Source organism: Nesoenas mayeri (genome assembly GCF_963082525.1).
Source record: "Nesoenas mayeri genome assembly, chromosome: 20".
NCBI lineage: Eukaryota > Metazoa > Chordata > Aves > Columbiformes > Columbidae > Nesoenas > Nesoenas mayeri.
In genome coordinates this window covers 1,588,589-1,598,976 of record NC_137569.1, presented here as the reverse complement: position 1 = coordinate 1,598,976, position 10,388 = coordinate 1,588,589, and the positions used below count along the sequence as shown (strand labels likewise).

At 57.0% G+C, this 10,388-nt stretch overlaps 1 protein-coding gene across 1 annotated transcript; it reads left to right on the top strand.

Moving 5' to 3' along the window:
* Positions 1-1,878: 1,878 nt before the first annotated feature.
* LHX1 (LIM homeobox 1) lies at positions 1,879-6,824 on the top strand (the record flags this gene model as incomplete). Its single annotated transcript, XM_080357020.1, has 5 exons — positions 1,879-2,984; positions 4,427-4,653; positions 4,892-5,169; positions 5,859-6,024; positions 6,445-6,824. The coding sequence occupies exons 1-5, from the start codon at positions 2,815-2,817 to the stop codon at positions 6,822-6,824; spliced, it is 1,221 nt and encodes a 406-aa protein (XP_080213146.1). The 5' UTR covers positions 1,879-2,814.
* Positions 6,825-10,388: the final 3,564 nt, after the last annotated feature.

Sequence of the window (10,388 nt, the reverse complement as noted above, 5' to 3'; positions counted from 1 at the left end):
TAAATCACCGCTGCCCGCCCCACCGCAGCGGCTCGGCGGGCACCGCTCCCCCCGCCGCATCTCGGGGCTCTGTGCCCGCCTCGGCGGGGCGGGAGGGGGCAGGGGATAACCAGATGCTTTCGCTAACGCCTGGGAAAGGAACAAATAAAAAAAATCGCTGTGAAAAACTGGTTCTTGACGGACATGAGATGCTCATCTCTTTCCCCTCATTCATCCCCACCAACACATGTCACTTGGGGGCCGCAGTCAAAGGGAAGGGGTCCCCTGACGGCAGCCCACAGCTGTCGCCTTCCCGGGCGGGGAGCGGGACCGCCCGCGCCGCCTCGGCCCCTCCGCTCCGCATGAGAAGCGACCCATATGCGGGGGGACCGGGCAGGCGGGGGCACCCGGGGCTCTATTGATCCCCGCGAGCGGCGGCCAAGCAAACCAACAGCTGGGCAGGGAGGGCAGGGACGCGGAGCGACGCGGAGAGCCCGGCGCGCCCTGCGCGCGGCCCCGACGGGGCGGTGATGGCCGCCTCCGGCCCGGGGGGCACAGGGAGACCGGGAGGAGGGGAGAAAATCGCGGACGTAGCCCCGGCGCTTTTAAACACTCGGAGGAGCATCGAGGCAAAGGAACTGCCCCGCAGGCTTTCCCAGTCCGGGCAGGCTCCGCACCCCCCGCCGACCCCGTCCACCCCCCGGCCGGAACGGCGGGCAGGGCGCGGAGCCGCAGTTCAACACCCCGGCCCTGGAGAGGGGTTTCTTGCCTTCGTTTTCCTTTTTATTTTCCAATTTCTCTCTCTCCGATTTTTTTTTTCCCTCAAGAAAGAGCGCGGATGGTGGGTGAGGGCGCGGGGAGGCGGGGATGCTGGGGGTCCGGGACGGGCTTCCCCCAGGCCCCTGTCCCGGCGCTGCCAGTGAGGACGGTGAGAGCGGGGGCTCCACCGCGGGGGGAACCGGGAGAATCCCGGGACTTTGCCCTCGTCTGCCGGGCGGTGACACCTCCCCGGAGCGGCAGCTCCCGCCGGGCAGCAAAGCGCGAAGGAAAGAGAAATCACATCCCTTTTAAACCGCCCCGGCCACCGACCGAGCGCCTGGAAGGTAAAAGCAAATGAATTTTTATTTGCTAAAAAAAGAAAGAAGGAAAAAAAAAAGAATATCAGCCGCGGCCGGTGCCGTTCGGCCCCAAACGGGCGCTGCGAGCGCCGGCAACGGAATCACAGCGGAGTTGCCGGCTCCGTCGCTCTGCCCGCGGCAGCCGGGTGGCACCGGGGCCCGCCGCCCCTTCCTCGCCAGCGCGGCCCTTCCTGGGCACGTCGGAGCGTCCCGGGCCGCGGTCCCGGCCTTTCCGCACCTTTTCTCCCGGGAAAGGCGAGCCGTCGCGGGGTTCTCCTCGACGAGCCGCACCGCACCGCCCCGCGGGACGCTCCGCGTCCCCCGCCCTCGGGGCCCGCCGTTAATGGTGGGGGAAAAACCACACTAAACCGGGAACTCGTTTGACGCCGCTTCCCAACCAGCCGCTCCGCTTCTCGGAGACGGGAACCGGCTGGTGCGTCCCTATAAGGGATGCGTAACCCTACGGGGGTGCCAGACCCCAGCGATCGGCCCCCGCTCCCCCCTTCCCGCCCACCCGCGCACCGACACACCTACCCGCTGCAGCGCGCCGCTCCGAGCAGGCCGCGCCTCGGCCAGGCCCGACCGGCAGCGGGGCCGCCCGTCCCTCCGCCGCGCGGTGCGGGCCGGGTGCGGGCGGAGGCGGCCGGCGGCGCCCCGGCGGCTCTATAAAGGGGCGCGGACGCCCCGTCCGGCGGCGGCGCGGTGCGGCGGGCGCGGGGGGGGAAGCGGCGGCGGCGATTGGCCGGGGCGGGCGGTGACGTGTGCGCGCGGTGCATAAGGCTGCGGCCGCGGGGCTGCCGGGAACATGCAGAGCGCCCAGCGCGGCCGGGACGGCGCGGGCAGCGCCGCTCTCCTGCCCTCCCCTCCGCTCCCGCCCGCCGCCGCGGGAGGCGGAACAAAAGCCGGCAGCACCGGGCGATGCCGCGCCGGCTCGGCGGGAAGGCGGGCGGCCGCCGCGAGTAGCGCGCAGGGCGGTGCGCGGGGGTAGGTAGGAGCCGGGTGCGACGGTACCGCCGAGACGTCGAGGGAGAGAGAGAGAGAGAAAGAGAGAGAGAGCACGGAGCGAGGAGCTGCGGAGCGTCCCCGCCACCCCACCCCCCCGCTTAAGGACTGCGGCCCGCTCCGCGTAGGGCCATGTCGCCGCAGCCAAAGCCCTTCTGACCGCTCTTGGGTCTCCATGTCTCGTTTTATCTTTTTATATATATATATTTTTTTTTTTTCCCTCTTTTGATTTCTCTTTGGGAAAAGCACTTTGACTCCTGACTGCTCTACCTCAGACCTGAGAAAAACTCATCACGCTCGCTTTTTGGCGTTGTGGTTTTTTTTTTTCTTTTTTTTTTTGCTTGTTTTTTATTTTATATTTTTAATTTTTGTGAGCGCCGATCTTTCTAGCCGTTGTTGTTTTATCGTTACTATTATTATCGTTGTTGTTGCTGTGGTGGTTGGTAGCGGCCGGGATTCTGCGGTTGTGTCGAAGCGCTGATCTCCTCGGGCATTGGGTGGTTCTCCTGTGTATCCTTCCTAGGACACTCGGACGAAGATTTTCTTTTTTTCCTCCCTTTCTTTTTCTTCTCCTTCACTTCTCGAAGGCGTTTAAAACAAACATAAAAAAGCGCAAACCTACGCCGGTGGTGGTGTCTTTTAGATTTATTTTTTCTTTTTTTTGCGTGACATCTGGGAAGCCAATACCCCCCACTCTCAGAAATAACCAAAGACAATGGTTCACTGTGCAGGCTGCAAAAGGCCAATCTTGGACCGGTTTTTGTTGAATGTACTGGACAGGGCTTGGCATGTGAAGTGTGTTCAGTGCTGTGAATGTAAATGCAATTTGACAGAGAAATGCTTTTCGCGAGAAGGCAAGCTTTACTGCAAAAACGACTTCTTTCGGTAAGTACCGGACCCCCCTGCCCGGAGCCGCAGCTTCTTTACATCCATTTTTCATCTCATTTTTTTGGTGTGTGTGTATGTTTTCCACCGTTGTTCAGTGTGACCCACAAACGTCTCTTCCTTTCCCCTGTCCCTTCCTGTGCACACACAGACACCCCGAAACCGTTATTATTTCTCCAGGTGACCTCCCGGGGCGGGCGGGGGTCGGGCCAGGGAAGGGCTCCCCGGGCGCCCCGTCGTGGTCCGCCGGCCGAGCCCCGGCCACGCTCCCCGGGCACCGGCCGAGTTCGAGTTCCCAAAAGTTGCTTCGAAACTATCGACCAGCGGTGCGGGCCGGGCCCCGTTGCAGCCCAGTGCGGCCCGTCCCGGGCCCGGTGCTGCGGAGCGGGGGCGGCCCCGCCGCTGTTGCAGAGGCACTTGCCGGGGTTTCCCGGAGGGACTTTCCGCGGCCCTGAGCGCAGCGCTCCGCGGGCCGAAGCCGATGCCATCCTGGCGGGGAAGGCCCGCTGCGGGGCGGTGCGCGGCTCCGCGGGCCCAGAGCCTCCCGTTAAACCGAGCCGAGGCCGCCCCGGAGGGCGGCGACCCCACCGGCATCCCCGGCGGAATGATGGACACGGGAGCGGGTACCGACACTCGCTCGCCGCCGCTTCCCTCGCGCATCCCGGCGGGCCCCGAGCCGCAACGGTGCCGGAATTAATCCTGGACTCGATGCGGGCAGCCTGTGCCGCCCGGTCCGCACGCACAGCGGCAATAACGGCAAAGAGCGCTCGGCGCTGGGCTGGCCGCGGAGCGCTGTCCGCACACCGGCACAGCGCATCGCCCGGCGCGGCGGAGCCCTGCCCGGAGCTTTGCCCCGAGCCCCCCCGCTCCGCCCCCGCACCGTCCCTGCCCCGAGTCCCCCCGCTCCGCACCGGCACCGTCGCTGCCCCGGGCCCGGCTGCCCAGAGCCCTGCGGAGCGGAGAGCTGGAGGCAGCGAGCCCAGTGCGGGTCCGGCCCTCGGTTCCGCAGCGCCGGCCGAGCCGTTATCGGCAGCTCCTCCGGCCAACGCGCGTCCCTGACCGATTAATAACATATAAGAATTTCTGCTTAATGTTTATTAGAGTGTCGTTAATCAATGTGTCAGGGCGCAGAGGGGAAACCCTGGACAACGCAGCCCCGGTGTTTAATTAATCCTTCAGCACTTCATCTTTGCCCAGATCGGGTCCTTTTTTTATTCTTTTTTTTTTTTTTTTAAGATATAATTTCAGACATTTTCTCGTTGGAAAAAGAGAATGCCTTGGAGAAATGCTTTATTTTATTTAATTTCGTTTTGTACGGCCAAGCGATGCAGCTCGGCGGGGCGAGCAGAGGCCGCGGTGCGGGGATGCGGGGCCGGGCTGCTCTCGGCGGGTCCCGCGGCTCGGGCGGGCGCTGCTCACCCGCTCCCGGCCTCTCCCCGCAGGTGTTTCGGGACCAAGTGTGCGGGCTGTGCCCAGGGCATCTCCCCCAGCGACCTGGTCCGCAGGGCGCGGAGCAAAGTGTTCCACTTGAACTGTTTTACGTGTATGATGTGTAACAAGCAACTCTCCACCGGCGAGGAGCTCTACATCATAGACGAAAACAAGTTTGTCTGCAAAGAAGATTACCTAAATAACAGCAATACTGCCAAAGAAAACAGCCTGCATTCAGGTGAGGACGTGCGGCTGGGGGATGCGGGGCGAGGATGCGGATGCGGGGCGACGATGCGCTCAGCTCTGGGTTCTCCGCAGGGTGCGGGCCAGTCCTCTCCCTTGTCTCCCTTTTCTCCTCTCCGTTTTCCCCTCTCCCTTTTCTCCTCTCCCCGGGTCGTACCGCATCCTGCCCCCCACGATCGGTATTTCCCCCCGGCCGCCCGAGGGCTGAGCATGACCCGGTTTTTCTCGCCCAGCCACCACCGGCAGTGACCCCAGCCTGTCCCCCGACTCCCAAGACCCCTCCCAGGATGACGCCAAGGACTCGGAAAGCGCCAACGTGTCCGACAAGGAGACAGGCAGCAACGAAAACGACGACCAGAACCTGGGGGCCAAGCGGCGGGGACCCCGCACCACCATCAAAGCCAAACAGCTAGAGACTCTGAAAGCCGCCTTCGCGGCCACCCCCAAACCCACCCGGCACATCAGGGAGCAGCTGGCGCAGGAGACCGGCCTCAACATGCGGGTCATCCAGGTACCGCGGCCCCCCCGGGCACCGGGCAGGGCCCGCACGCTCCGGGGGATGCGGCGGCGTGGAGGGACCGGCTCCGCGCACTGCAGGACCGGGCACAGACCTGCCGTCGTTTTAAATCGTTATTATGGTGGCGGCCCCGCAGCCCCCGGGCCCCGGCCGGTTGGCTGGGGCAGAGCTGCACGTTGCTTTTAGAAAAGTCCTAAAGAAGCTGTAAATGGCATCGAAATTAATAACCATAAATGTGAGGGGTTAATGGATAAATAAGAATGACAATGCGCTGGAATTATTAGAAGGTTTATAAACCCGCAGCGCTGGGGGTAATGGGGGGTTAAAGGACCATTAAAGACGAGGTTAGATTGGAGAGTCTCAGTGTGAGGGTAATTAGGAGTAATCTTGTCAGGGTAATAAGAATTAACTCAATCATTCTTGACCTGCAGCCGCCGAGCTGCAGCCGCGGGGAGGTCCCGGCCGCGGGGCCGCCGTCACGCGTGGGTTCGGTCCCGTTGGGAACGCGGAGGAGCGCGGTTCGGTGCGCACCGCACGGGGCCGCCCCCGAACAAAAGAAACGGGCGGGGGTTGGATCGTTCCCGGCGGGGTCGGGGGAGGCGGCGGCGGGTCCGGGGCTCCCGTGAGCGGGACACCCAGGACCGCGGCTCCCGTGACCGGCGCCTCTCCCGCCGCCCGCCCAGGTCTGGTTCCAGAACCGGCGCTCCAAGGAGCGGCGGATGAAGCAGCTGAGCGCGCTGGGCGCCCGGCGACACGCGTTCTTCCGCAGCCCGCGCAGGATGCGGCCGCTGGTCGACCGGCTGGAGCCCGGGGAGCTCATTCCCAATGGGCCCTTCTCCTTCTACGGAGGTGGGTAATGCGCGCACCCTCCCCTCCTTTCCCCGCCCGCTCCCCCCCGGCCGCGGCTCCGTCCCGCCGTTCCGCAGCCATCCGCGCCGGCGGGGCCGCGGCAGGTTCCCCTCCCCGGGGACGCGGGCAGGTTTCCGCCCCCCCTCGCCGTGATTCCCGCGCTGCCGGCGGGGCCCGGGCAGTTCTGCAGCCCGAGCCGTTTGGTGCCGGTGCCCCCGGTGCTGGCGGGGACTCGGCTGGAAGGGGATCCGCGGGAAGCGGGCAGAGCCGGCCAAGCCGGTAGCGCGTTTCCCCCTCAGGTTCAGTGGGCTCTGAGTGGCATTTTGCGGCAACCAGATGTCCCCCCCGCGCTCTCGTGTCTCTTCCCCTCGGTTACTTTGCCCGTTTGTCACCTTCCCTCCGTCTCTCCTTGTCCACCAGATTATCAGAGCGAGTATTACGGCCCTGGAAGCAATTACGATTTCTTCCCGCAAGGACCTCCTTCATCGCAAGCGCAGACCCCCGTGGATCTCCCTTTCGTGCCCTCCTCGGGGCCGTCAGGCACCCCCCTGGGGGCCATGGATCACCCCCTGCCCGGACATCACCCCTCCAGCGAGGCTCAGCGCTTCACTGACATCATGTCGCACCCCCCCGGAGACTCGCCCAGCCCCGAACCCAACCTGCCCGGGTCCTTGCACTCCATGTCCGCAGAAGTTTTTGGCCCCAGTCCTCCATTTTCTTCGATATCCGTCAACGGTGGTGCTAACTACGGCAATCACTTGTCACATCCACCAGAAATGAATGAAGCGGCTGTGTGGTAGCTTTAAAAAACAAACTGGGTCTAAGTAAGTGATGATCATCTAGTCTGCTTATTGTTATGGTGTACAGAAATGAATTAATATAACATCTCTCCTGCCCTAAGACAATATTACCTTGGGAACGAACTGAATCCAAAGTGCTCCAAGGCAAGCTTTGCGCTAGACCAGGACAATCTCCATGTTATGGTTGTATCAAACAAGCAAGGGGACTTTTTTGTACCATTGACAAAGAAACTGGTGAAGCTGTACAGTAAAGTGCTGCCATGCCGTAGGATGGCGTCAGTTTGATTACCCTGTTGGATGTCATCCTGAGAGCCACAATCCTTAGAAAATTCTCATTAAAAAAATTAAAAAATAATTAAAAAAAAAAAAAAAGAATGAAGGAAAGGTCAAAGAAAAGGGGAAAAAAAAGCTTCAAGAACTCTAGCGTTCCCGGTTAAGGATGGTTCTGGCATTCTGAATTTGTTTGTTAATTTTTGTCTCTCAGAAAGTTGGACACCAAGGAGCTCTTTTTAGCTGCAGCCGTTTCAGCCTGCTGACTACCAGGTGGGACAACCTTCTTTTTCCTTCCTTTCTTTCTGTTTTGTTTTCCAAAATAGCAAATACTAAATGTTAAGCCCTCAGCACCAACTCTTCTACCTTCACAAAGCTACACGTACAAAACCTCCTCATCATAGCAAAGGTCGCCCAGACCTCTAACGAAAATGACTTGAAAACAAACAAACAAAAAGTATTCTACCTTCACAGAGAGAGAAAAGCTAAACAAAAAGACTCTATTGAACTAAAAGCAGTCAACTGTTTACGTCTAACGTTAAATTCAGGAGTTCAATGTTTTACTAATAAATCCTGTTTTAGAACCTCTTGTTCGAAAGCGAAATATTTTGAGCAACCAACCAAAATAGTTCCTTTTCTTTTCTGTAGATGTTATAACAGATCGCAGGGCTTGTGGTTCACTGTGCTCGTTTGTAAAGGTGTTGTTTACAGAAGGCAAAGCAAACCCCACGGAACCCAGACAGTTGCCAAATAAAGTGAATCTATAGCACAAATACTGTAAGGTGCTTCGCACCAGCAACACGAGAAGGTGTTTAAAAAGTGTTACAAGGTTAAAAAAAAACTAAACATCTTTGCTAATTTTTAGTCCTGTTGAACATTCACGGAATTGTTAATATGACTTATATAGACCCACACAGGTTTTATTTTTGTGTCTTTAAAATAAAAGTCCAAAATATTTAAATTTTATGGTCAAATATGCAGTCAACAGCTGCTACTTTTTTCTTTATATATTAAATTTCTCATATGTCTTTTATTGTTCTAATAAACCTAAGCTTGTGTGACCTCCAGTGCATATTAGACCATTCACTGTATGAAAGAAAACATGTTGGATAAAATTTGTGCGTTTTTAATAAAATTAGAAAATCTGATGTTTAGATAAGTTGTGTTTCATTTGGTGTTCGAGGCAGTTTTAAATGGGCTCTGTTGAGCGCAGGAGCCCTGGGAAGGAGCGATGGCGCCGCTGCCACGCTGCGCACGGCTTCTGGGCTGCATGGGCTAAAACGTACCTGTAAAAATCTCTGCAGACATTATGTTCTTAATTGACCCATTTTTAGTTAATTCTCCAAAGGTAATTTATTTTTTTCTTCCTGATTGGGTGGCTTTGATCGCAGCGGAAACTCAATGTCATGCAAGTCATTTTAATCCTTTTGTAGAGCCGATTGTTTAATAGCGTTTGGCGTATCCGAAGTTCTCTGGAGGGCAGGGGGGGAGAATGTTTTGCTTTGCACTAGATACACATTAACGGAGAAAAATGGAGCAAACCAAAAAATCCTGGAGCCGTGCGAAGGGACAGATTTGATGTTTTAAATAGAAATTCCTGCAGAATCCCAGGTGTGTGGTTGTTCGAAAGTCGCGGTGATTCTGAGCGGGGCAGCACAGAACTGGGTTTGGTGCTGAAAAGTCACTGGTGTAAATGTTTCCACCTGCTGAGTGAATAGGACGGGATGAACTATAACTGCACATCCCCATGTCTCCTAACGAATCCTGACTCTGCCTGGCTGCTTTCTTGTATTATATAGGCACAGGAGTTTACACTAGAACACAGATTGAGCATTCCCAGCAATTCAATTATTTCTCCCTTTGGACCGAGGGGTAAAAACCCAGAAAGAATGTTTTAAAGTTGTACGATCTGTCATTTTCAATGGTGATTTTCTATTTTGTTCACCCAGTTCCTGTGCCCAGCAGAGGGGCCACCTACATGAAGCAATAGTTCACTTTAAACACAAAATGTCTTATTTAATAATAGAAAGAGAAAAATCTATCTGCAAGGGATCTGGTAGTGTTTCTTAAAAAAAAATCATGCTTTATTAAATACAGGGGAGACTTCTTAAACTCCTGGGCTCCGTGTCTAACTCATTTATTTGCGTTTTGCGTTGTTGCTGCTCTGGTTTGCATTTATATAAGCAAAATAATGGGTGATCTGTTTATTACAAACTTTTCCCTAACCCGTGCCGGTGCTGTTGATAAATGCCGCCGTTTGTGCTGCTGTTTTATTGTCGAATCGATGCTTCTAAATGAGAATTCCACCAAACAGGCTCATTTTGTAGAAAACGTGTCTGCCAAGTGGGTTTTCTCTTTTGTTTGCTGTTTCGTAACGCGGTGCCTGTACAGCGCATTCCCTGTTGATTTGGGTGGCGACGCGCTGTGGTTCGCTTTGGTCGGTGTGTCAGCCAAGGGATGCCGGCCCGTACCCTGCAGTTTTTCGGAGCCACCGTCACTCCCACGGGGTTTTCCCATCACCGGGGGCCATTCCGATCCCCAGGGCTGAGCGAACCCCCCGTCACCGCCTGGGACCCAGCTCTTCACCAATTTGAATTCCATGCCCTTCAGAGCCAGCTCAGTGTTTCTGAAGACCCTAATCCAGCAACAATCGCCCAGTCAAAACTCCTTTTGAAATCATTGTCACGTTGGCTTCTTGTAAGTCCTTGTTTACAAGAGCGTTTCCATTGACTCCGGGAGCGTTGTTGGGTGAATGGAGGTTTGCAGGAGAAGGGCCTCGGAAAGGATGTGCTGCCTGGATGGATTTTACCCGCGCGCGTTAGTTTAACAGCGGAGACGTGGCCGTGATGTGCAATGCCATTTCAAAAGCCTTTTTAGAAGTAATGACTCTCTTTTGATCTTCTCTCCCCCGGCCGCTGCTGGTCTCGGTGACCTTCACCTTGTCGCTCTGTCCCAGGGACGCTCGTGTCTCAACGTGCGAGACGAGACTCGTGCAAACCCCGTTTGCCGTTCGCTGGGGAAAAGGCGCAAGGCGCATGTTGTAAGTATGATTCCTCTTGAGTTAACCTGCGCGCAGGAGACATTGTGAAGGCTAATCCGAGTGTCTTTACAAACGCTGTGAGTTTTGGCCCCACGTGGCGGTGCTGTGGCCCGGGATGCTGCTGCAGCCCGTCCCCTGCCTGCTGGATCTGCCTCCTCGGGCCTGGGCTCGGGGAGCACTTGGGGATTTGTAAAGATTTGTATCCCAGGAGTAAGAATGTACTTCAGTTGCAATTTGTAGACAAATGATGTATA